General features: G+C 39.2%; 1 protein-coding gene across 1 annotated transcript in view; it reads left to right on the forward strand.

The window, feature by feature from the left end:
• Nucleotides 1–3,662: 3,662 nt before the first annotated feature.
• RMDN2 (regulator of microtubule dynamics 2) overlaps nt 3,663–27,733 on the forward strand; it is a gene marked incomplete at both ends in the record, with an annotated part of 30,102 nt that continues 6,031 nt past the window's right edge. The window contains 6 exons of the mRNA XM_079550817.1: nt 3,663–4,117; nt 9,754–9,943; nt 10,869–10,971; nt 13,023–13,083; nt 22,376–22,451; nt 24,048–24,125. Of these exons, the coding sequence (XP_079406943.1) occupies nt 3,663–4,117; nt 9,754–9,943; nt 10,869–10,971; nt 13,023–13,083; nt 22,376–22,451; nt 24,048–24,125 (963 nt within the window). The remainder of the gene's footprint in view (nt 4,118–9,753; nt 9,944–10,868; nt 10,972–13,022; nt 13,084–22,375; nt 22,452–24,047; nt 24,126–27,733) is intronic.

Genomic DNA, 27,733 nt, shown 5'->3' on the forward strand with positions numbered 1-27,733 from the left:
CTCGTGTTTTCATGTCTATTCATGTATTTTTTCTCTTTCAGTGTACTCTGGCACTCCCAGGACAACTTCTCTTTGTGAAGGAATTGGACAGCCCTGTGGAATTATGACCTTGCCTATTTATTTCTATTGTTGTCAACACAACATACACAAACTCCTTTGGGCTGCCAACTCTCATCTCTTACAGCACGGAAATTGAATCAGGTATCTTGGTCTTAAAAAAATAACATAGCTTCTACAAACATACCTTGATAATATCCTTGAGCTTCCTGATGGGATGAAGACAGACACAAAGAAGCAGGAGCAGTGTGTTTATGGTTGTTGGGTTATATTTGTACACACGTAGGCTTAAAGACGGTGCAATTACAGTAGCTCACCTCCTTGGGAACTATGCCAAGCACTGTATCTTTATTTGAAGAAAACAGATAATACCAGTATGCTGTTACTGATCCTCTTTGAAGTCCAATTCATTATTTTTTATTAAGAGCACTGGACAGCTGTTGATGGCAAGAGCAACAGAAAATATTGTGAAGTCTGACAATGAATGCTTCCCTTCCCTTTGAGGTAAGGGAAAATTTTGGTTATTTTTTATAGCAAATGGTTTGGAAAGAGTTAAATACAACTTGACAGAACTGCAGGATTTCTGGCAGGCTGTTGGCAAGACTGGTCAAAGGTATTTAAGCTTTCACAATATTTGGTGATTTATTAACAAGGTTTGATTATATGCTTACAACTGCTGAAATAATGAGTATGAAATGTTACTAACACATTACAAGTTTCTGTGTTTGTTACAAAATTACTTTCTGTTGAGGAGAGAGCATTTAAAAAAAAAACACAAAAAATACCACAAAAATGTTATGAAAAAAACACAAATGGCTTTCATACAGAAGTTAGAACACTGGTAAATTAATACACATCTTAGTTGGAAATGGCATGCATTGGTTACTTATAACGTAATGGTTCTTTCACCCTTTGAATGCAGTTGCTCAATAGTAAACTAACTTTTCTAATATCACACAGAAAATGCTGTCCAAGCTCAGAGTATCCCAAAAGACCAGGCCACTGCATGGCCCGGTTTTACACAAACAGGGCTCTGTTTATGAAGGTGTGCCTGGGTGCTGGTGTGCTGAGCTCATCTGGGGGCAATGGGAGGAAGGCAAGATGGTAACAGGCTCTCTTTACCTCAGAGCTGCTAACATGGCTGGAACTGCAGGATCATGACTTCTTTCTTCTGTCAAAACTGAAGCAAATATTCAGGTTCAGGAGCTACTGTATGAATAAAGTATTGTAGCACTGTTGGACAGGACAGAGTACAGACAAGCTGGAGACATAAGCTCTGACTTCTTAGGAAGGCTAAAAGCACACTGGGCTAGCCATTTTGTAAGAGGTGTGAGCTGGACTTGGATATTTACTAGCACTTCAGGTGCAAATTTTGACTGATGAGAAAAAATCCACATGCAAAGAACACTGCTTCTCTACAAACAGTTTCTTGCCATCCGCTTAGGCCAATTGTAAGATTTAGCCTGATTTAACATACTGCATCTAGGTAAATTAGTGTTTAGGTCCTAGCTTGGAAAGCTGCTGGGTTCTGACAGGTTTCTACATGCATGCAATGACTTCTAATTTCTGATTGGTATGCCTGGGTAAGGTGGCCTCAGGTGCAAAGCAATTTAGGAATCTGGGACACGACCTGTGACTTGATTTTGACAGTCATGATGCATCCAGAGAAACTAATGGCAGCTGCAGACAGCAGTTCTTATTGATTATTATTTTTGAAAAGAAATGGACTACTCTAAAACCATGGGCCACAGGCTTTAGAAAGCCACATTAGAAAATTGTTAGAAACACTCACATTGTTTTCTGCATCTATAATCTGCTTCAGCTGTGTTTGTCCTCCAATTAATTCTCTTTAAATAACCTTTCCTGTTTTACTTGGCTTAGAGAAAGATTTTTGGCAAATGATGTTGAAAAGAGAAAATACAAATAAAGGTTATCCAACAAAATGTTATGACCACTCCTGAACATTCGAAATATGATCAGCATGAAGATTCATGTAATCTGGTCCCATTTTTAAATACTGATGGATTACACAGCTCCAAACAATTATTTCCATCATAACAAAAATTACTCTTTGAAAATTATTTTAGTAAAGTTTTCATAAAACTGAGATGTTTACAAAACTTGAATTATGAACATATGAACAGGTTACACTTGTTCGTAACTTGGAAAATTGCGGAATGTAGAAGTAGGTTTAATGTTTCCATTTCAATAAAAAGATTTCTGACTTTCTCAGGCTGTAGTTTGGCCTCGTGGAAGGCTTGTTTTTTCCTCAGGTTCTTAACAGAGCATTAGATAGGCATGGTTGTTTTAAGGGAAATCTTTGTAAAGAGAAATAGATACAAGACTATCAGACTAAAATACCTGCATGGATCGGCTTTTTATTGCAGTTTTTTTATATGATATCTTGTTCACTCTTATAAAGGTATTAGCGTGTTTGGGGTTTTGTTTGTTTGTTTGTTTGCTTTTTAAAAAACTACATTATATTCCTTTTTTTCTGAGTAATAGGACTGAGGAAAACTCCAGCTGTTGACCAGCAGTTACTTTCCTTATGTGCAGTTTTAACAGTTTCCTTAAAGGTTTCCAGGGCCCTCACAGTGAACAGCAGTTTTGCGTTTCCACACTTGTGGTGGGATGTTGTACAAGGGCCTCCAGAAGCACTCAGGAAGGTGGATGGGCACAGCAGGTTGTCTGTGGTAGTCCTTTTTCCAAAACCAGGAGCAGGAGGCAGAACCAGAAATACATTCGCTCTCCAGCAGCCCCGCCTGAGCACCCAAGCAGGTGCAGGGGGCTTCCCCGGCAGCACCCCTTGGTGCTGTAAGGCAGCAACGGCCCGGCCGGGTTCGCAGGGGTAGGCCCCGACCGGCACAGAGAGCCGCCCGCCTCCCTACACGCCGTGCCGCGCCGGTGCTGCCGCAAGCTGCAGGGCGGGCCCGGCGCCCTCCTCCGAGGGGAAGCGGCCGTCACCCCGGAGGCCCGGCTGGCGGCTGCTGCGGAGGCCCGTCCCCCTCGATCCGGGTATCGCCGCCCCCTGGGCCGCGGCGGGAGAGCTGCGGGGAGTGATCCCGCAGCCGGGGCGGCCCTCCGGTACGTAGAGGGGCGACGGGCCCTGGGCTGGCTCTGCCGGCTTCCCCCTGTCGGGACGGGCTGCGGGGCGGGCGGCCGCGGGGAGGGGGGAAGCGCGGGGCTTCGGTGCGGGGCAGGCGGGCAGCGGGCGGGGCGGGGCGGGCTGCGCTGCGGCCTGACGGCTGTCTGTCCCCGGGCAGGGGGAGAAACCACGAGTTTCTCGCCTTTAAAAACAATAAAATACTCAACGCAAACTGCGGGGAGCCGTGTAAGCGAAGGCGCGATGCTCTGCTGATACAAAAGTGCGCGTCCTTGTCCCCAACAACAGCCCACAGCTGTCTTGTTTTTGCTGTCACTGCATATCGCCTGTTATTGCAGAAGCTGCTGGAGTTGTGCTGTGGTTTCATGTCTGTAGCATGCACTGATTATTCTAGCCTTAACATTTTGTGATTTAAAAGCAAAGTGGGTGGTTTGGGTAGAGTGGGAAAACATCTTTAACTCTGCCTGTTACTGTTGTCTCCCAGTCTTAGGAGAGCGCAGAAATGTCTCACTTTGAAAATAAAGGATTGATACTGGGCATAATGGCAGGGACTGCTGGAATAAGCCTGGTCCTGGTTTGGTACCACAAGACCCGAAAACCCAGTGCAGCCGTGCACATGCCTGCATTCACAGATGTAGGGAACAAGCTTCATTCTGTGGGTTTGGAACATGAAGCCCATAATGAACAAGGAGCAGTCATGGTTTTACATGGAAGACAACTACAGATACTTGAAAAACTGAACGGCTTGCTAATAAGTGTGGACGAACTGAAGAGAGAGGTGAAATTTCTGAAAGAAGCTATTCCAAAGCTGGAAGATCTGGTTCGAGATGAGCTCCAAGGGAGAGGGGATGCACAGAGAGCTAGCCCATCACACAGAGCAGCAAGGAGGAGGAAAGTGGAGGCAGCATCTGGTGCAACAGAAACTACCAGCTCTGAGGAGGCGGAAAGTGAAGGAGGGTGAGTTGGTCACATTTTGTTTCTGCTGTAGTTCATATGCAGTGCAAATGGTATCATTATGTAAGTGAAGCTTTGTGTTCTAAACAGTAGTCCTTTCAAAGTTTTATGTATATTTTATATTTCTCTTCTCAGAAAAAGATCAGATTAGTTGTTTTCAAATCAGAGAAAACTCTGTGTGACCCTCTGTAAGTCTGCACTGTGGTTAGTCCAACATGAAGTCCAATACAGACTGCTACACTTGTGATTGGCAACAGTCCGCTGCAGTATTGCTACACAGCTGTGCAATGAGAAGCAAAGTTCAGGATAATGGTGTGATTTATAATCACTTTCAACAATGAGATAGTCTTGTTTAAGTCTCTGACAGAGCACGTTCAGACTTTAGGAGTCTTTTTAGTTATTTTTTCCTATGAGCCTTAAAGATGAGTTGCTACAGTGTTCTGCCAAAAGGTGTTGCATGCTTTGGAAGTTATGTCTGAATGCAAGGCGTGTACACATGGCAGGCTTGTTTATATATATTTGCTACTGTATATGTTTCCTGGTTGCTTAATATTAATCATGAGTGATTCAGGGTACTGACTAAGGTTCAAAGTTCCTGGTTTTGATCACAGCTCGTTTTCCAACTGCTGTTAATGAAGTCTTCTTTAGGCTTCAGTTGGGGAACGTGCTGAAGGATGAGATGTACCTGGAGTTCCTCAGGAGAGAAACTGTAGTTCTATAATTTCATCTGTTGCCTAATACACCCTACAGTAGTAATGTGAGAATAGTGATGACCTTACTCACTTGAAATTACATCTTTGTTTTGCTATTATAGATCATAAATTTACATGCAGTTTATTCAGTGTGTGTTTATAGCAGCTGTTTTCTGGTTAACATCTCCTCACTGTTTTACATACATATCATAAGCAGCATGATGCCCGTAAATTGTCCATCTTGAGTTACTTTTTTCTCTAATGATGTATAAATTAACAATAATAGTCTGAAGACAACAATGTGCTGCACATAGTAATTAATGAAATTTTGTTTTTGAAGAGTTCCTCCATCTGTATTTTCAGTTCCCATGGGCAGAATCTTTTCTTTTGTTGCATCCCAGCCCTCTTGCTTTTATTTTGATAGCATATTCTGAGAACTATCAGTTCTTTACAAATCTGTTATTACCCTTTTTTCACTTTGAACATTCATTATTGGCAATGGTTGTCAAAGGCATTTCCTCTTCTTGTTATGTACAAACATTTCAAGTTCTGTAGTTTCTCACACTGTTTTATAGTTTGGTTGGTTTGCAGAGGCCTTTATACTGAGCATGAAATACTTGGAGATGTAGGTAAGTCTAAAGCACCAGTTAACAAATAATCAGGTTCACACACAGTATAGTTGTCATTCCACACCTGACACTGAGATCATTACATCTTGTCAGGAGTGATGCATTGCTGTTTGGGAGCTAACCAAGGAAACTTGTCCGTTCAGGCTCTGTGTGACGAAGAAATTGATGGGATGATCCAACACAAGTGATTATAATGTGCAAAGAGTACTGAGTGTGTCCTTAAGAGAGGCCTTCTCTGATGAGTATTTGCGTACAGTTGGAAGGAAGGATGATAATTCAAGGTTGTAGATAGCATTAGTCATTTGGGTATGTAATTTCTCAATGATGTTTTGTAATGTCTTTTGAAAAGCAGAAGATTATTTTTTTCCAACACCTTCTACTCAGTGTCATTGTTTCATGTATCTTCTTTATACTTAAGAAAATTTTATTTTCACTTTAGTAAGTTTCTTTTTCTTCTTCTTTTAAATGGAAATAGGTTAATAATCCTGGTTTGCATACAGCTGAGATGTATATAGGTTTTTCTGAGGTCATAAGTAACTTCAGTGTCAGTGATACGCATTATATGAGTGTTTTCTATAAGTGACAATAAGACACAGACATTTTTTGAGTTAATATGCTTCATTATTTCATGTGCTTGTAAGTGTGTAAATGCCATGAGCACTGCTTTATGCTGTCCTGTGATAAGTCTGTGCATGGCAATGCATTCAGCTACTGGCTTGTACACTAGAGAAGTAGTGTTGTTCTTAGTTACAGATTAAACTTCCTTTTTTCTCTTCTGGTTTTCTATCTAGGATAAAGTACATGCAATGTGTTTCACAGCCCCAGCAATATTTTTACGATCTAGAAAGTAGGGTTTTGCTTGTGTTAAGCAGTTCTGGCTTTAAATGGCACATGAATAAGTTGTGCCAAATGACTACACCAGATTCAGGTTTGCAAACTTCTCCCAGGAAAGCTTTTAATGTTACTTCCCCTCCTCCCCCCCCCAAAACATTTGATGCTGGCATTCCCTGCTGTGACCTTCACTGCTTTGATCTATTCTGGTCTGTTCCCAGTGTCGCTGTTTATGTTCAACACCTTGGAGAGAGAAGTTTTGCATTATTGCCTTTCAAAAATTATGTATTTCTTTCAGTGGAAAAATAGCACTTTTTATTTAAAAAATTGTAATTTTTTTCGCATAATAAAAGCTACCCTGATTGGAAGATATGCTGAATTAGTGAGACCTTGACTGAATATTCCAGAGCTCACTGCATCTAGTCTGTTCTACATTCTGCTTTTAACTGTTTCAGTTTCTATTCTTCACCTCAATCTTTACCATTTGAGAAAGTGTAACAGGGGCACATTCATTTAAAAATAAATACATTGTGTCTAGGTGATCACCTTCCAGGTCTTTTAGGTTGGAAGATTTCCCCTAATTCTATCCCACTTGCCATTTTAATGAGATTTCATCCCTGGTGCAGCAGTGATGAACCATTGAAACTAGTGTCACGTTTGGCACCAGTCTTCAACAAGCCTGTCACCCAGGCTTTTCAAATCACATTTGATGTCAGTCACCAGAAAGATTTACATCATAAATCCTTCTCCCTCCTATGTTTTATGTATGACTTTTTTTTTAAAAAAACATTTCCTTGGCCTGCTTCTAAGAATTACTTCCCGTATCTCTTCATTTGTTATCCCTTTTCATTTCTTCTCAGTGCAGTTTTCAGCTGACCTGACTCAGGTTTGGCAAATGTTTCCTCAAACCCAACCAGTTGATCCAATCTGTTGAACCAGCAGAGCAAGTTTACCACAGCAGTGTTTTATACCAGATAGCTCAATCACGATTTTCTATTTCTATTTTTGTGGGGGTTTTTTTTGTTTGTTTTTGTTTTTTTTTAATGCAATACTGTGTGTCTAGATTTTGTAACAGCTAACCACAGTGTGGTGAGTCTACAGCATGGTTTCTGTTTGCTTTTTGGACTTTGAACAGTCTTCTGTGGTCTGAGTCCTGTTGGCTGACCATTGCTCCTCACATTCTTATCACTCACTGTTGTTCTCTTTTAAATAAGATCCATTGGTAATAAAGATTAAAACAGTTGGCAGTGAGTGTAGACATTTTTTAAGTTCTTCCAGTTTCTCAGGTATTGGTTAATGTATTTTTCACATGTAAATATTCACTTTTCATAGAATCATCTATGTTTGAAAAGACCTTCAAGGCTGTGCAGCCATGGAATGATTCGGGTTGAAAGAAACCCTAAAGGTCATCTGGTTCCAGCTTCCCTTTCTGTGGGCAGGAACACCAGCCCCATCCAGCCTGGCCTAGAACACTTCCACAGATCAGGCATCCACAGCTTCTTTGTGCAGCCTGTTCTAGTGCCTCACCACCCTCATCATGAATGATTTCTTCTTAATGTCTGATCTAAACCTACCCTCTTTCAGTTTAAAGCCATTACTGCTTGACCTGTCACTACACTCGCTGAGAAAGAGTCTCTCTCCAACTTTCTTGTAGGCCTTCTTTAGGTAGTGGAAGACTACCAGTAAGCTGGTAGTGGAAGGAATTGGGATCTCCACAGAGCCTTCTCCAGAAGAAACAAGCCCAGCTCCATCAGCCTGTATTCGTAGGAGATGTGCTCCAGCCCTCTGATCATCTTCATGGTCTTCCTCCACTCCAGCAGCTCTGTGTCTTCATCGTGCTGAGCACCCCATGCCTGGGCCCACTTTAAGAGGCACAGTCACCTCCCTTGTCCTGCTGGTCCCTTCTTATTTGATGCATCCCAAGATACACTTGGCTTTCTGAGCTGCAAGTCCACACTTTTGGCTCATGTCAAACTTCTTATCGACCAACACTATAAAGTCCTTCTCGAGGCTGCTCTTAATCCAATCACATCAAACCATGTTCTGTTTGTCATCTGATAAAACACTAGGTGAAATAGCAGATGTTAGAGTAGTTACATAAAAGACTTGGAAAACAAACTATAATAACTGTTCTTCCTTTGTTTCTAAGGTTTACTTTCATCATCCCTTAAACTCTAGGAGACTTTGGACTGTGTTGAAATAAATCTTTGCTTTGCTTCTGTACACATATGCACTTATTATGGTGTGTATGTGTATATAGTGTATAGTCTTCATAGCATACAGCTTGCTCTTCTGATATGAGCAGATGTGTAAACCTGCTAGCTGGTTTTTGAAATCGGTTATCAAGCTCTTTTTATAACAGTTTTATATCAATAGTATCTATTATACTCTTATTTTGGCTGGAAATAGAACTCTCAAAATAAAGTTCAGTTCAAACAGCTTACTCACTCACACTGATAGGAAAAATCCCAGCTATTTATTTTTTAGAGGTCTATATAGCCTTCTTAACGTGTTATGGTTTTGTGCTTAAAATGTTTCAACCATGACAAGGATTGAACAGAGAGCTAGTAGGAAAATTAATGCAATCAGAAACAAAACAGAAAAAACTTGTGCCTTGTTTGTCAAAATGCTGAAATGGTATTTAATACTTGACTAAATTATCTTGCTCTTGTTTTATCCCTGTGGCTCCTGTGCAATGTAGGAGTTTGCCTGGGTTGCCTGACTGGTGAGATGGGGACTCATAACAGAGAAAGTGGTTACTTTTTAAATATAATCCTATTCAGCTCCTCCTATGTGAAACTGGAGGAACCTAATGTACGCTCAGCACTTTGCACAGTAAGGCCAACTGCTTATCTCTGTGTGGTATTTATGGCTTTTGTAAATATTTCCTTGTCCTTGACTGCCTTGTGCTGAGTACTTCTGCACGGAGTATAATTAATTACCATAAGATATTTCCCAGTTTCAGATATTCTAACCTTCAGAATGTACAGAAGATCGCTGTTATCAATTTGTTTACTTGTATTGTCGCTTATACCTAGATCTTGAAAGTGTTTAAGAGGACATTGTGTTTTAAGTGATTCTTACAGCACTTCTGCTGTGGTTATTAAGCTCATTCCCATTTCAAAATAGAGAGAAACTGAGGTAAAGAGTTGAAGAGATTCAGGTCTGCAAAGTGTTCAGAGTTGCAGAGAATGTCTTAGTAAACATTAGTGATTTAAAGTGTTCTGCATTTGAAGCACAAGGACACATGTTTCTAATATGTCTCTAAATTTTTTGAATGTAGGATTAGGCAGGACAATCTGAAATTATGGCTGTGCTGTTCTTTTGGAGATAAAGGTTCTGTAATAATTATAAGCTTGATTTCATGAATAAAAACATTTCAGTCTGGACAAATGGAATAAATTGCACTGAATTTTTTGCATTTTAATTTCACAATGAATTGCCAATATTTTTAGAAAATATAGTTATTATTTTCTGTGATTTTTAGTTACCTTACAGCTCATACTGATACTGAAGGAGACTCTGAGGAAGAGAAGGGCTGTAAGAAGTCACCTGATACCACTGTGCAGCCAGAAGATGAATTATTTAATCTTCTACAGGAGGTGGACAGTTTGCACAAGGGTTCAGAGGATGACAAAAAGGAGAGCTTCAAACTACTACTTGAGAAAGAAGCCAAGGTATTGGTGTTACATTGCTATTAACTTATGTTTAGCACTACCTCTGGGAACTTCCTTAATGCCAGTGTTAAAATGCACACAGGAATTTCATACTTACTTTGAAAATATATTGAAAAATAAAATATTCCAAGGTGGCACCAATATTCATGTTGGGTGGGATGAAAGTTTTGTTGTATTATATCCCATCTGGACTCAAAAATTTAGAGATTTTGTTTGGTTTTGTATTTTTGTGTACAATAAAGAAAGATACTGTGGGCTTTTTTCCTGGGTAAATGAAACTTTTTTTGCTGGTTTTAGAATGGCCTGTGTGAGAAAGTGCTATGGAATAAGGTATTAACCAGACCAAATGTTCTGAAGAAATCAAACTATGAGCCTGTACTCTGCTTATACCTTTATGGTAATCTTCACGTGTGCTTTTCCTTTGATGGCTTTACTGCGTGCTTGTTTAACTCTTAATAAAATTCCAAAACGTTTGCCAGGTAGCACTCCATTCAGTGTATCAATTTCATAATTAGTTCTGATTACATTTTCTTTATGTATTGGAATACCCAGGCAAGTTGATGAAATGCTACTTGCAAGTGAATTTGATGCTCATTTCAAATGTAAGGAAAGCATACATCACATCATTTAGGAATCTGTTGGATTTTATGGGGTTACATTTATATTTTTAATTTAAAAAAAAAAGAACTTTAAAACTGGTTTTTGAAATAAAGCCTTTTTAGCTTGTCTGAAGTATTTCCAAAGTACTTTTCTCCTTTGGCAGTGAGAAACTGATCTCTGGTTCTCATGTAAATTAAAAGTAGTATAAAAGGATGTAAAATAACCAAATATTTATGCCGTGTTTGTCTTACCCACTCTAAGTGTTGTTAAAGGAAACTGTGTAAATTCCAATCTGATCTGATTCTAAGCTGTTTTCTACTTTCAGTATGAAAACTGTGTGGACTTTCTTTGGAGATTTGCACGTGCTTACGGAGATATGTTTGAGATGGCTACTGATGCTGAGGAAAAGAAAAAATATGTGTCTGACGGTAAGTAGATGAAAAATGCTCATGTCCAACTTGTTCTGAATGTAGTAAAACACGCTTTGAACCTTGGTAATGTTTTCCTATCCAAACAATGTCCAATCTAATAAGTGAGAGCATTTGTACTGTAATAAAAATATTTTGCACAAAACCCATCATGTTGTACAACTTCAGTCCATTCTTTCTTCTCTGGAGATATAAAAAAAATGGTGTATAAAAAGTCTTGGTCACAATTTAAGTCTGTTGGCTATTGGTGATGCCTTAAAAATCTTCATTTTGATGAGAATCAGATGGAAGCAGAATATAAAATAATGATTTTAAAATGAAAGAATATAAAAAATATTTCAGCACAGTTTCTTAATTACACCTTTGGGAGAGAGAGAAGAAAAGCAAGCTCAAGGCTTGTTTTTCTGAGGCAGTAACACTCCTGCAAATCAGCAGTTTCCTTTATGATGGTACTGGGGATAAAATTGTATCTTGCTGATGTTTTTTCAAGGTTCCCATGTATGACAATTTAAGATGTTGCTTCCAGGTGTCCCTTCCCATGTATCCTGTTTGATAGCTCAGCCTTAGCAATTTTCCAGTGTTCTTCACGCCTTTTTTTTCTTCATTGCTTTTAAAAGCACTTCTCTTTCTTTTGCAGTCTAGCTTTATATTGGCAAGAAGGACAGTATTTGTTTCCCTTCTTGTATTGGACCTTCTGCTCTTGACTGCAATAAAGCCTACTTCTTTTCTACCTGTATCACCCTCCTTCAGTCTTTCCACTTTGTTCTTATGGCAATCTCTTTGTATCTGGGAATGCCTCTCTATCCTTTATTTCTCCATTGCCTCTCCCTTTTTGCTGCAACAAAGTAAGGTTTTGTAAGTGTATTTCAAGTTCATGTAACTCAGTCTTTTGTGACTCCTCTAATATTTTGCAGGTTGTTTATTTTTTTTTCTGTCAAAAGGAAGGACAACACTGAAAAAGCAACTTTGGCTGCAATTTGTCATCCTTAAAAGCAGTGTCATGCCCCTGGGCTGTTATTACTCATTCTGTAGCCAACGTAGGCATATCCCAAGGTCCCTGACCTTATCTTTTTGTTCCTGTGCTTTCATCATAAAGACTTGTGCTTTCTTAACTATTTAATTGTTGCTGTCCTTGGTTTAGTAGCAGTCCGGCTTCTTTATGTGGAAGTTGCTGTGAGGATTATAACACAAACTACTTTACAACAGGGATCTCTGTTGTTGGGTTTTTACTTTTACCAGTGACTAGTTGTAGCCTCTCCTGATGGAAGATAACGGCATAGCAAAAGTCAGGGAGTGAGAAGGAATGACACAAGGATTAGGTCTTGGATAATCAGCCTCCTCTGGCTCATTCTCACGAAGGGGTGGGTGGTGGCAGCCCTTTTCATCTCTGTTTTTGGAAGTGATGCAGAAGGATTGAGACTGCAGGGGAGCTGGCAGTAGTTTTGTGTTTTTTCATTCCATTGGGTTAGAGGACTGTGTATGCTGCTCTTTGTTTTTATGAAGTTAACTTGTAATACAGAAATGTCAATGTGGCTTAATTGGTTGCAGCTGAAACAGTGCAAAGAGCAAGCATCTCATCTGGGTGCGTGGGTTTGATCAGGCCACTTTCTGTCATCTTTATTCAGTTAAAAGCAGAACATAATGGAAGACTGTGTACTGGAAAGGAACTTCAACTAGCTAATCCCTGTACCCAAGGAAGGAAGCAGCTCTGCTGTTTATTCTGACAGGTGTGCTTATCTAACCTACTTTCAAAGGTCTTAGAAATAACACTGCCTCCTTCAGCAGTCCAATCTAGTCCATCTCTGATTCAGTTGCATCTGACTTGATAAAATGGATTAACAAAAAAATAATAAAGTTGCAATCATTTAATTGGGGTCTGAGTGCACGGATATAAGTGCAAACTGTGTAAAGCCATGACTGTCTACCTATATTTGCAAGATAATTTTGAATTTTCTTACAGCCAGAGTATTTCTGATTGCTTAGTTCTTGGTACTTGCCAAAGATGTAGAAGAGTATAACGAATCTTTTAATATATTGTATTCCTGTTACAGGAAAGGCTAAAGCTGAAAAGGCTGTCCAGTTGGATGCCATGAGTGCTGAGAGTCACCAGTGGTAAGTTTGGAAAACTAATTTTTGCATAATTAAATGTATTTATCAAATCCAATGCAAGAGACAGCTGCCTTTGGCTATAAAGAAGTATCCACATTATGGTGGAGCTGGATATAAATTTCATTAAATATTCTTTAATATTTTTCGTAGTTTCTATGGAAGTCATTTAGTATTAGTTGTAGTTACATAATTCATTGAAGTATTCCGTGCAGCACTTATGATAGCATGTGAGACAACTCACTAACCATGCTTTAATAACTGCTGTGAAATGTAGGTGGGAGTATTTGCTTCAGTCGGTATATTAGTGCTCAGAAAAGCTATAGTTTTCAATTTACTTCCTCTCTCAGCTCTTCTCAAAAAATGTCATTTGGCCTCAGACTTTGTCTTTACCTTTATGAAAAGTAAGCATTCTCCAAAATTTTGATAAGCTAAACTCCAATAATTAGATAATAGGAGTATTATAAAAATTTCAAATAACTTCTCAGATTTTGCTTTATCGTATAATTTTCCTCCAAGCTTGGCACTTGGCTAAATTTCATAGACCTTTCCTGTAATTAAAAAATCTTTGCAAAAGTGAATGATTCTTATCTGATCATCATTATCAGTTAAAAGATCATTCTACTGAGTTCTGGTAATGGGTCCTCACATTGCTATTTTGTTCATCAATGTCACTGAACTCCTGTTTTCTTTTCCAGTATCCTTAGCTTTTCCTTTCCATTTTAGCTTCTGTTTGTAATTAATTTTATCCTCACGTACTTAATTTGGGAATTCACATAACATTCAAGTAGCTAAACCTCATCCTGTTATTTCAGGCTGTCTAAAAAGAAGTAGCCACTTGTGGAGCATGGTTTATCTGAGTTCATTTTACCCACCTGAGTTAGAGTGACAATAATTTCTCCTCGGGTTAACTACTTAGTTAGATACAGATGATTTCATTTAAGTAGGTGACTCTTAGGCTTGGTATCTCACTATTTCTGAGCTTCAGAGATGGCTGTGTTATGGTTTTGTGTTGCATTGCTGTGAGCATTGCTGCATTTCTTCTTTTTCCTTCCCTTGGGTTTATAGCAACTAGTGACCAAAATACCCACTATGTAACAGCGGGGTGCTGGAAGTGGTGCGCTGTGGGAATTTCAGGCTGGCTCTCACCTTCATGGAGATCTGCGTTTTCTCTCTCTGGTCCCTTGTAACAAATAATGACAGCATCTGTAACGTGCAGTTTAGGATAAAGCTTTTGCTTTTGGCTGTTCTCAGCTGCTTGTTACTGCCTATCTGCTGGAGTTTGATACTGTGGCAGCAGAACTAATGGAAGAGGATCATTTGAGCATCACTGTTTAGTGCAAGGTGGTATGAAGCCACTGTAGCTTGAATACCTGCTGACAATAATTTGCAGCCATTTCTGCTATTAGGCTGACCACGGCCATGGCCACTTGCTCAGAGTAACGATGCTGTATTCCCTTCAGCTAGAGCTATGCATATAAACAACCACAAGATCTCACAAATGTATGATTGCCCATTTCTTGCCACCATCCTGAGAGATTGGCAGGATGTATAAACTCAACTTCAACTGGCAGAAACTATACTGACAAAAGCTTGTATGTTGTTGAGGGAGATGTAGGTGGTCTGTTGACTTCAGATGTGAGATGCTGTACTGGCAGGCACATCAAGTAAGGGAAGAATTGTGAGTGTAAAGAGACATGTTCCAGAGGTTAGCTGAGAAAACCTATTTGAGAGTTTACTTGAGTATTTTCTGTTTTGTAAACTACTGCTTTTTGTTAGAGGCAAGGGATTTTGGCATGGTTTATAGTTATCATGCTTTTTGTACATGGATTGCAAATGGATATGAAGATTTTATTACTTGTTGAAGTGGTGCCTTTCTAGTGATATATGCAGACGTCGCAAATTTAAATAGCTTAGTGTAATTTTTTTCCCCCTACATTATCAGCTTATTTCTTCTTTTCTTAGTCTTTCTGGTTTGAAACATATACATATATATATATGTATATTATTTTTTTTTTAAGTGTAGTGTTCATACTGGATATATGGCTCTAGCTGAAGCTCTGAATGGAGTGAACTTTCCTGCTGATATGTTCCAGAAAGACAGTTGTATTTTTTTGTCTAGCCTGCTAACTCTCAGACCGTGGTCTCTGTCTATTCTCTTCTTCTGTGCCACTACTTAACCAGCAATGAATTTGTTTCGTAACTGTGTTGTTTCCTCAGTAGAGTGCTTTCAGTTTTCCGTAGATTTCATGTTGATTTCAACCCATTTCTCTGGTTTATTGAGCCGCTGGGGGTACAGATGCTTGCATCGTCCTCTCTCAGAATACGAATTTATTTTTAAAGTTTTGGTTTTTTTTTGTTTTTTTTTTTTTTTGTTTTTTTTTTCATTAATGAAATTATTAGAAGGTAATGGATCCAGGACAAAATTCTGTGGAATACCTTTAATGACTGTGCAACTACTTACTGATGATTCTGCAACTATTTAAACAATATTTTCATGGCTAGATTATGATGAATCCTTTGTCCTTTATGTAGGACAAAGTCAAAGGTTATCCTGAGGTCAAGCCATACCCCTTTTGTTGCATTCCTCCAATAACACTTTATCTTGTCAGGAAAAAAATAAAATGGTTTTGTGTGATAGTCTTTATTCATAACAAACTTGTGTTAACATTTTTTCTGTAAGTCCAAAGCATACCAAGCAGTTATCTCAGATATGTTTGCTGGCTTGTCTGTAGCCTCTGTCCTGCTCTTCTCTTTCCGAATAAGAACTGATTTTTCTTTTTCTTTTCTGCTGGGATTTTCCCCATTACTCAAGAGAGCTTCATTGTCAGCCATGTCAGATCTGCTTTGGCTGGGTCTGGCTGATGCAAATTTATTTAAACAGTATTTTACACATTAATCACCATGAACAGGAAAGGAGGGCTCAGGAAATCTTTCCAGAATGAACTGGGCTCTCAAAACTGTATGCAAACAGAATTTTGCCTAAAATAATAAATAGACAAGACTGTGTGTGAACAGAAAACAGTGCAATAGAATTAAGACAATAGAATCATAGAATTGGGTTGGAAGGAACCCCAGAGATCATCAAGTTCCAACCCCCCTAACACAGGCAAGGCCACCAACCTCCAGATCTGGTACTAGACCAGGCTGCCCAGGGCCCCATCCAACCTGGCCTTGAACATCTCCAGGGATGGGGCATCCACAGCCTCTCTAGACAGCTTGTTCCAACTGTTCCAACACCTCACCACTCTCTCAATGAAGAACTTCCCCCTAACATCTGATCGAAACCTTCCCTCCTTAAGCTTAAAACCATTCCCCCTTGTCCTGTGACTATCTACTTGAGTAAAAAGTTGATTCCCCTCCTTTTTATAATCCCCTTTCAAATACTGCAAAGCTGCATGAAGAAATAACGTGGAAGTGACATCAAACCTGGGCACCTGAGCCTAGGCAGGAATCCTGTGAATTGAACAGGGGCTCTATTGACTATTTTTTTTCTCACTGCTAATTGTTCTGTATTTTCTTTCTCATGTTTCTTTCCCTTCAGCTATTTTATTTTGTATGTATCTTTCAAGTTGAAATTCAGTTTGTATTTAGAATTTCTCATGTATGTCTGTAATTGTGTGCTATTCTTTTACACCCATCCAATATCCCCACTTCAGCTGTGAGCTCTTTTAACTTTTAGAGCTAGTTCCTTTTTGATTTTTAATTCAGTAGAGAATATCTTGTTGGAACTGAATTAGTCCTTAAAATTACTTCCTTTCTTTCCTCTGCATCAGAAAGGATCATTTGCTGCTGTGCTCTTGAATGTAGTTTCATAATAACTTCCATAGAAATTCATATAGCCTGGCACTCTTTTTATGGTGTAGCAAGAAGTAGGACAATAGACCTCTCAAGAAGTTTGTTTTGGAAACTTAGTCCTGTTGTTTGCAAGCTCCATTTACAGCATAAGGTGTTTTGGTCACACCCTGACTGACATAACTGTTCAGAAAAGCCCTAGTGTAGGCAAAGCTATGCTGGTGAAAGCATCCCGTTTCCAGAGCAGGTTTTTCTTGCGCTGTGGAACTGCTATAAACTGTCTGGAAAACAAAATATCTCTTTTGTCTGCACCAGGAGAATTTAGTGTAATGGTTTGTCAGTTAAACCCTTGCTCATGTATGCTTAGAGTTCTGATATCCTTCCTTACTTTTCAGACATGCTTTGGATAAAAATAGGTAATGTTGTCTAACTTCTTAGTAGGTCATCTGCATTGTTTCATGAAACTGCATCATAAGATATATCAGAAATTAGAATATCTGGCTTGCTGATCAGAACACTTACAAATTACTAATACTATGTTTAAGCAAAATTTTATGGAATGTCAGCAGAACAAAAAGAGCAACATATCTTGAAACAATCAGTTTTAGTAATGGACTTTTCCAGATGCAAATAATTTTCATATCTGAATTCAGATATTTGAAAACGTGATCACTCTTAATATTGTGCTGCCAGTGAGATCAAATCGTCGCTGCTTGAGAAATAAAACAAAAACAAAAAAATTTGAATGGTAACACTGGAAAAGAAAAACTAGCTGTGAGGTGTTACTGTTTGTTTGACTACCCCAGAGAGAGACAGAGTAAATACTGTTCATGGTTTGTTGTTTCGTTCAGCTTGTACTGATTACTCAAGTTGTGAAGGAATGTGAATGAAGAAGTCAGCATAGGCCCGTTGCAGGTCACTGAGTTTTTCCTAAGCCTCTAACCTGTGAGGAGGAGCATGATGCATGCCCTGGGATAAGGGCCTTGAGGTTGTGGTGCTTAGATGAAATGCTGCAGCCAGTGCAATTGAGGTGAGCTTGAACTGTATTTACTAGAAGGTTCTTGCCCAGTCACAGGGAAAATAACACTGGCAACCAAGCAATGCTTATTACCTTTCTGTCAAGGATGTGTGTATTACTACCCCAGAAAGCTATTGCTTCACTTTATTTCCAGACTTGTGAAGACCCTGCTAATTTTTTCAAGATCATACTTGCAACTACAAGGTTTAGCAATGTCAGTTACAAAAGCAAAAGTTAAATTTCTAGAACACAGTTTAGTTGTGGGTTCTGCAGCCTCAGAAATGCAAAGCATGGCATAGCTGTGTTCTGTTGATGAACTTCTGTGAATATCCCTTAGCAGCAACATTTTTCCTCGCTTGAATATGTTGTATGTGTTGTGGTAATTTATGAACCCAGAATTCTTAAGAGTTCTTATGTTCATGTATTGTTTTTGTTTTGTTTTCTTTTCTTTTACCAAAGCATGGATTTGTTTCCCATGTATTTTCTAGTATCACTTTATCCCAGCATATGCAGCATTTGATATTTTCCTGGAGCTCAGCTTCAGTGCTCTGGTAAATTTTTAATATGAAAACTATTTTTCTGCCAATTTTTGCAAGGCTTAGATGCATTCCAAGTTAAAAACAAACAAGCAGGGGGAAAAAAAAAGCCAAAAAACAACAACCAACAGTGCAACCAAAAAAATCCACAAAAAAACCAAAAACCCAACACCCAACAACTGAGAAGCTAAACACTTCACTTAGCACCTTGGCACATTTTACTTTGGATGTTGGTGGTCTTTCACATTCACAACTGTACTTCTGTATCTATACCTCTCCCACTAGGGTAGAGACAGCAAACTGAATTATTATTTTTTTTCCTTAAAAGCTTAGAAGACACATTTTTACAATGATGTGTCAGTGTAGGAAAGTGATGTCAAACTATGATCTCTGGAAGAGTAATGGAGCAGGAATCATAAGCAGTAATATAAGTTGCAAAAAACCCTATGCAATTCAATGGAAAGTGATACTGCGTTGAAGTCAGATTAAAAAGTGAGCCTTTGGGTATGGCTTGATTGCAGATGGTCAGAGTATGTCAGTGAGTGAAGCAAGTATGACAGGAAGACTATGGCCAAGGAGTAAGATAGGATTTTGAATGCTCTAATGTGGCATTTGACTCAAGATCTTAAATCTTTGCTATATATATTGGTTTTGTTTGGAATAGCTGTGGTTGCCAGAGCTAAACTGCTAGTATCAGTTCTCTGTGTTATCTTTATTAAAATTCTGCTTGCTTGCAAACATGCTTGATAAAACTTGCTGGATCTGCCTCCTGCTGGCTCTTTTGCAGCAGGCATGCACTATACAGTTTTATGTTGTCTGAATAGGTATAGAGATTTTGGAATGACAGAAAGGAAAATGCAAATTCATCTTGATCTGTGCCCACTGCCCTCTGTTCCATGCCCACCACTCTCTGGTGAAGAACCCCCTCCTGACGCAGCTCCATGCCGTTCCCTCGGCCCGTTGCTGTCACACAGAGCAGAGCTCAGCGCCGCCCCTGCGTTCCCTGTGAGGAGCTGCAGCCACCATCAGGCTTCCCCTCAGCTCCTCTGCTCTGGGCTGAGCCAACCCCGCTGCTCCTCATGCACCTTGCCCTCCAGACTCTTCACCATCTTTGCAGCTCTCTTTTGGATACTCTTTAATATGTTTATGTCCTTTTTATGTCGTGGCACCCAACCCACACCTAGTTGTGGAGGTGAGGTTATGCAGTGCACAGCAGTGGGACAGCCCCTCTCCTCGTTCAGTGGCAGTGCTGGCCTGCTGCACCCCAGGGTACAGTTGGAGCATTGAGCTGGCAGGGCACACTGCTGCCTTAGATTCTGCTTCCATCAGTCAGAACCCCCAGATCCCTTTCTACAGAGCTGCTCTCCAACCTCTCATCCCCCTGTCTGTGCATAGATTCCTGGCTGCCCCATCCTTGCTATTCTTAAAGTTCACGTGATTGCCAGTGATTGTGAGCAAACAGCTCTGGCTTGCAGAAGACATATTTTACTCATTTCATAAGATATTTGCTCATTATTATTATTATCATTATTATTATGTGATTTTTAAAAAATTAGTATTATTTTTCCCCATAAGTTTTTCAAAAGCAGCGAAGGTGCCCAGAGCTGGCGGTACCCGCTGGCCGGGAGTTAGCCGCAGTTCCGCGCGTCTCCACCAGATGGGGCCAGCGCTGAAGGCTCCGCGGCCATCGGCTGCAGCGGGGGGGGGGGGGGTCTGAAAGGCAATGCTCGGCAATGCTCGGGTAAGGAACGCACCGATGCGAATGTGGTCAGTTCCTGGTTTTCACTGATCGGTGTCTTAATGCTATCGTTGATGCTTGGATCAGTGCGATAAAAATTTTGCCTTTCCTAGGCTTGTTTTCTTAAACTCTGAAAATTATTTGAGGTGTCAAAAGAATTTTTTCCTGGCAAAAAGTAACCATCCAACCCCCCCCTTTCCCCAAATGAATCTCTGAAATGCAATTGAGTTTCAACTCTAAACATTTAATAATTGATTTATACTAATTTATTGTCTGTGTCGCAGTTTAGAAATATGAGATAGAAAAAGGAGGGAAAAAAAGGCTACGAATATACGTGAAACACATTTTCACGCTTTTAAAGTGGGTAGGTCAGCTTATTTTTCATTCGTTATGAATGTTGCTCGGATTTCCCTCCCCGGAGATTTGAGCTGTAAGTAGAAGTTTTTCTTTGAACTGGTTTAAACTAAGGCCCTCTTTCTTGTCACGCACAGACAGGGAAATACTGCAAGGTGCTGGATTAGCTGTTCGCTTTTCATTGTTTTCTTTTGTAGCAGCAATCCGTTTAGCTATGGTATGCTGAGTTTATCTGATTAGCACTTAATGAGTAAAGGGAATAGGGGAAATGTTGCCTGAGTTACTTAAGCCTAATAAATGTTTCGGTGCCTTCCCCCTCTTTCTAAATACCTGAACTTTCCTGACCCCACCTTGCTTGTTCCCACCCTCCTCACTCTTTCCCATACGAAACACTCCATGCGCAGCTCCTGCTGTCAGAGGCGGCGGTGCCATGAGTGGGGCTCTGCTCAGTGCTCCCCAGTGGCAGCTCATGTCCTCCCAGAGGGGTTTGACAGCTGCCTGGAGCTCACAAATAACTGCTGTGCTGTGTTAACTGCTATGCTGTCCCTGGGAACGTCAGCCGACCAAAAGAGCAATAACTTGCAGCATGAATATTGCTAAATTAAACACCACTACGTATGGCTCTGAGCAATAAAATGATTTATTTAGTTATGCTGGCAGTGATGTTTTAATGAGGACTCATTGAAGCTTGAATAATTACATTATATAAAGAAATTAAAGAAAGCTGAGGTTTAGTAATCCTTTAAACACTGTATGCCGTACAGATCGCAGTCGCGTTACCACCACTGACTTCACAAGCTGCTTGCACAACTCCCATCTTTTGCTCTGTTCTTCAACTTAATTTCTCACTTCTAGGATTATTCTTTGCTTTAACTCAATATTACCTTGTAAAATCTTTAATACAAAACTAAAAATCTTTTTTAAAAATTGATAAGTCATCAGTTTAGTTTGTCATGCTCAAGTACAGCTTAGGTGGTTCCATTGGTTTTATGAAGAAGAGTGAAGTTGTTTTAATACCGATGAGAATTGGTCCAAGAAAAGTTAGACTGATGTATCCAGGAGAGCTGCCTTATGAAAAGCTGTTTCTGTTGCTGTTGAAGTAGTGAGGACAAAGTAATGGAAATTGAGTGAAGTGTCAGATAAGCATCACTGAGAAAATCAGCCTCTAAAAAGAGAGAGAGCTCTGAAACCTTTTCAGATTTACCCAATCAATGAGAAAATTTTTGATAGGAATAAACTTACATTTCTTTTATGTGTGGTCACGGTACCCAATTTCTGAGATTTAAAATAAGAAATTTTAGTCAGTAGGCAGCTATAATAGCAGCTGTGATTTTGTAAGAGAAAAATGCGTGCGTATGCTTTTTAAATAATTGCAAAGATGTTAAAAGAATGCTGGAGGTGCAGGAATGCAGAGAGATGCTTGCAAAAGGCAGAAAACAACTGCTGTTTCTGAGGCTTGCTGCTCCCTGTGAGCACACCTTGGAGATTTGCCTTCACAGGAGCACCACAGTGCAGAGTGCAGCGGGTTGGGCTGAGCTGCTGGTAGGGTTGGGGCCAGTTGGGAAGCACTGAGCTATGAGCTGACAGGTAGAAACTTTGGAGGAAAAAACTCCCTGCTTTTTCCCTTCATTGACGGTGTCATTTAAGCTTCTTGTTTCCATTATTACTTTGTTTTGTACAGTTTTGTTGTCTGCTCCTGAATCTGTACAGCTCATGCCAAACTTTCCTCCAGCTGTGAAAATGGAAGAAAACCAGTGTTTAATCTGTGAATTAGGTATTGAAATATTTTGTAATTTGATCAAAGGTTTATTTAAATCACCAAAAGTATGTGTGTGTGTTTTTCTTTTCCCCTCTCAGGTTTGCAATTATGTGTGGCTATATGTCTCAGTTTGACAGTGTACAAAACAAAATCAGGAATGGTTATCTCTTTAAGGTATGTTCGTAGGTTGTTTTTTTGTTGTTGTTGTTGTTTTTTAAGATATTTCTTCAAATTATTTCCCTGCACAGCGTCAAAGACAGATTTTTTAAATGCAGTACTTCAGCCTCACAGTTTACTTCGGTGCTGATGTTAAAGTGAGCTATTTTTGTGTATGCAAATGGATTATATGCTTTCAAAAAATAAAAATTGAGATAAGGGTTTTTGGAGCAGCATCAAGATTCCTGTTTCGTTTTGTAGTCATAAGGGAGAGGAAAAAGGAGGAACAACTCTGTTCAGATAATAATAAAAAAAAAAGGTGATGAACTAACATGGTCCTGCAGTCATGCTTCATGCTACTTTTAATGAGTGATGTTTGTTTTAACACTGTCCTCTCAAAGATAACTCTGTATTCCAGGGTCAGCAGTTCTGTTACACGTGCTTCCCCTCTCCTCAACAGCAGACTTATCCCCCTTCCCAGGGAATAGCTGGGACAGGTCCCTGTCACATCCTGCACATGGCAGAGAGTGTTGCAGGGCTTTCTCATGAATGAGTGCCGAATCCATCCGAGTTGAGCCAAGTGAGCCAAGCACCAGGTGGTGCAACAGGCTGAGTCAGAAGGGGAAGGTGACAAGTAACAGAGGAATGCAGTGGTTGTTTAAAAATGGAGTTTTAAAGGAGCACACGGCATTGGTAGCGCTTTCAGTGAGATCTTCCTCTTCAGGGGTAGTTTCTGAAGTCCATGTGAATCATTTGGATAAGTTAGGGCTTCGAGGAAAATAATAGCATAAAAACATAGCTCCTCCCTGATTACTTTGTGGACAAAGTGACAGAATAATAGACTCACATATCTTTATTGTTCAGAAATCCTAGTCACTGGTTTAGTTAGAAGAACAGTGGTATCTGGGAGAAAAAAAAAATAATAAAGCCTGTGTGTATTGATTTTGAGAGGCAAACAGCACTTAGGGGTGCAATAATGTATTTTATATATATATACATATATATATTTATTTATTTATTTTTTTAAATTCAAGTTGAGCAATGAGAGCTTTCTTCAGTGAATTAAAGAGAGAAATGAATACGTTTATAACCTATAATGATAGTGGTTTTGGAGGAATCACCAGATTAGAAACTTTCTAGCTTCTATTGTTTCACTGCAATGCAACCATTTTGTTCCTGAATTTTATGTTTTAAAAGCACTTTGTTGTGTCGTTTCATTGGGGCAGTCATCTTCCAGGGTTATAGAGACTTCAATGATGGGCACTGACATGTCTGAGCTGTCACAGTGGTTGCTTTCCCACTGATTTGATGTGAGTCTGCTTAATGCTAACTATATCTAAAAATATAATGGAGGTTGTTGCACTGTTAAGACAAAAGTTCCTGAGCCCTTTGAGATTTTGAGTTGCTGGTCTTGTTGTATTTTGTGCAGAGTTGTTATGTAACATTTATTGTGGTTTTCCTTTGTAGGTAAGGTGTTCAGTAATTAAAATACTTTTAGGACATTAGAAAATAATTTCAACAGAAAAGAATTTCTGATTTTTTTTTTATATGATTTGCAGCAAACTTCTTAGAATGTGACATCTGAAGTGACACTGATGGTTTTCTTTTTACTAGGAGCATCTAGATAAAGCAATTGAACTGAAGCCTCAAGATCCTCTTTTATATTACCTAAATGGAAGATGGTGCTATTCAGTAAGTGTTTGTTGTTTTTGTATCTAACATTTATTGTACTGAAAAATTAAAATGCATTTGAAGTGAAGGAATGGGACTTAAAACAAAGTAGATGCTTCTTGAAGTAGATATTTTAAGTTAAATGAAGCAGGACATGTAAGTTTCCTGAATTAACTTCCACATGTGATGTTCCTGGGCTATCGTAATGGCATGGAATGTTGGTGGATGATATCACAATAAAGATTCAGATGTAAAATCTGTAATTCACCAAAATTTTTTGCAAAAATACAATTCTTGTTATGCCAATAAAAGAGTTCTAAATACTGTGTTAACGTGGTTTTAAGTACTCATATGGGAAAAAAAATTCACTGGTTTATCAGTTTAGTTGTTGATTATTTATATATATTTTTGTTGATATATATATTTTTAGCAAATGCTTGTGCTTATAATATAGAGTTGCTGAGTTGCTTTATTCTTAAAGCCACCTGTTTCATAGCTCATGTTCTGTGCTGTGAGGAATATTAAAATCATAGTGTTGCTCAGGTTGGAAAAGATCTTAAAGATCGTCAAGTCCAACCACAACCTTGATCTCTTGTCAGAAGGAAATGTTCTTGCAAAGTGTAGGCTGTAAAAGACCATTGGGAGACTTCTCAGAGCAGCAGTGGCTGGTGCAAAGTGAATTCCAGCCCTGCCTTTTCCTCAGCTACCTCCAGTGCTAGTTACTATGTAGGGCCTACAAACTGGAAGGAGGGAGTTGCTGTGAACTGCAGCCTCTGGCTTTATCTACAGCAAAGCTTAATGCAAGGTAATCTTTCAGTAGTTCTTTCAGATCATATACATAACTTTCAACAAACTTTTAGCATCTAGATTTTTTTTCTTTCTTGATTGAAGAAAAGAATGACACCAACTTTTTTTAAAAAGCTTTTCATTTTGCTTTTTGTCACAGCTGTTCTTGAATGTCAGCATTGGCAAAGCAAAAGTGAGTTGCTAAAGATTGCCCCATAACATGCTTTCTGCCCTCCTGCCTTTAAAGAGTATCTCTCTTGTCAGTGATTCCTTAAGCATCTTTATGTTATGGCCAACAACCAACTGTAGCTCCCATTTATGTCAAACACTCCCAGATGTTTCTCATGGCTTATTTCTCACTTGAGCTATTGCTTTTGGAAGCTTTACACGTAATCCAAATGTACCTCATTTTGTTTATATTGCACTGGGTTTTTTAATCATTTCACATTAGTGGCAATTACCACTTACTGGCTGATGCATGTGGTTTGTTACAACTGTATCATTACAAATTAATGTTCCACACTTGTAGCATCTATCCAGTGCTCCTTTCAGGAACAATAAAGCCACAGATGAGCAACTGCCTTAGGGTGTGACCTGACCTGCATTCTAATAAGTGAAACTATCCACCAAACTGATGTGGCCACTGTAATACTTAGGATTGATACATATTTTCTTTTTTAACTCTGTGACTTTTTTGCTGGCCGTGACAAAATACTAACCTGATGGATAGAGTAACCTAAGGATAGATTTGCATAGCTCAGATAAATGTGAGTATAGGACTGAGTAATGTTTTGTGATAAATTCTGGGGCAGGCACCTCTTAAACGCTTTCTGTGATTTGCACGCTTCTGGTAGCAGGATGAGACCATAGTTTGGGTTTTGACACGTGGTTCTGTTAAGGATCTTAATCTTAGATCACTCCAACTAGAACTTGTTGAAATCTTTATTACGTAGGTCGTTCTGAAAGTAATGCCTCTTGTTTGTTTCCACGGAAACTACAGCAGCTACAAAGAGCACAACAACACTGTTCAGATCTTTTAAATATCTGCTTGTGTAGATGAATATTATTTAAAGTAAATATAGTGTTTAGAGAGCGCTCTAAGTTGTAACTTTCTTTTTATTGAGAGAGTGAAAATTACCTTTGCTCTTCAGATCAGCACAAAGCATTTATTGCAAGTTAATTGATCTGTGGTACATAAAGTATAGGAATTATTTTCTTTCTTTAGAGTTTTGCAAGTGATTATCTGATAATCCTTAATCATTCAATGTTTCATTTTAATGTATGTTAGCATTTAGAGCAGATTTTAAAACAGAGTCCATGCCTAGTTCAGTTTTTTTTATGCCTACTTACTTGCCTTTATAGAACAGACTCAGGATGTTTAGCATATGTTTGTGAAACTGGATTGGAGCCTCTGGTAAATGCCATCGAGGTGTTAAAAATTAGATTTCTTGGAAGTTTGTTTTTGTAGGTTAGATGCAATGCATTGGATTCGTGTGGTGTATCCCAGTATCATCTGTTTGGGTTACACTGGGGAACGAACTGATCAAGTTCATTTGTGTGAGTGCTCTGTGAGTGTGCTCTTCTTACAGGAAAGTGAAAACCCAGGGAATTCAAGTTAGATAAATGTCTAGATGCCTGTACAGACTGTAGCGGATCCTCAGCTGGCCAGAAGGAGAATATTTGTGTTGGAAGCCAGTATTTTAAAACTGCTGTTTAGATATTTAATTTCTTCCAGAAATAAAAACATTGTACAATTATTTAATACAATTTCACATTAATATATCGTCATTAAAAAGACAAAAAAAAGCATTCTGTGGGAGTGTTTTGGTAGATGCCATTGGTATTTTATTGAAGCTGGATCAACGGTATTGTTTTCCTTTGTGGAAGACCACTGTGTGATTTGTCATCAGTGAGCTGTTACCATTTAACATTGGAGGAGGAAATTGTTTAAGGTCGTGGGTCATCCTGGCTGAATTTTCAATCCAAACAAATTAGTTTTATTGGTGCCAACATTCTGGAGTTTGTTAAGAGATGTGAACGGGCAGGGTTTGCTTCTCAAAACCAAGGAGGAGGCAAAACCAAAAAAAAATGAACTTCAGTCAGTAAGTGCTTTTAGTTCCCATGTGAGTTGTGCTGATGCTATGCTACAGAGGAGAAAGACATGTTAAGGAATTCCTTTACACGGTATTTAAGAGAGAACCACATTTACTGCCCTAATCTTCAGTGGAATGAGAGGTCTGATATGAAAGAGCAGCTTTACAGTCAGCTGCAGTTTAATTCCATGGGTGACACTTCTCTCTCTTGCTACTAATAGAGATTCAAGTGGAAAAAGCTGATGAGAGCTTGTTCTTTTGACACATCTATAGAAGAGGCCTTCCAGAACAGTCATCTCTGTGAGCTTTGGAACACGAGGATGGCCTTCCCTCCTTGCCAATGACCAGGCTGTTGTGGTGACTCACACTCCTCTTACCCTGGGGAAGTTCAGGGAGTGGTTGCTGGTCCCTCAAGCCTCCCCCTCTTTTTTTTTTTCTCTTTATGAATGAGCAGGACTAGCTGTCCTCATGTATGGCAGCTGGGGAGCAGTATTCCTCTTCAGAGTGACCCAGTACATCAAAATGAGATACTCTCTGGAAACCCAGCATTCTTGTGGTGACTTTTCAGGCTGTTGGGAGGGACTTACATCAGGTCTCTCTTAAGCTTTGGAAATCATCTGTAGGGCATTTCCTTCTTTAATTTGTTTTATTGTTGTTATAGTAGTAATTACTTGCTGCAGTAGCTCTTTTTCTTATTACTTTCTTATGACCATTACCAGTCCTGTGACAGTAATGATCTCACTCCTTACA

Source organism: Tetrao urogallus (genome assembly GCF_951394365.1).
Source record: "Tetrao urogallus genome assembly, chromosome: 2".
NCBI classification, from domain to species: domain Eukaryota; kingdom Metazoa; phylum Chordata; class Aves; order Galliformes; family Phasianidae; genus Tetrao; species Tetrao urogallus.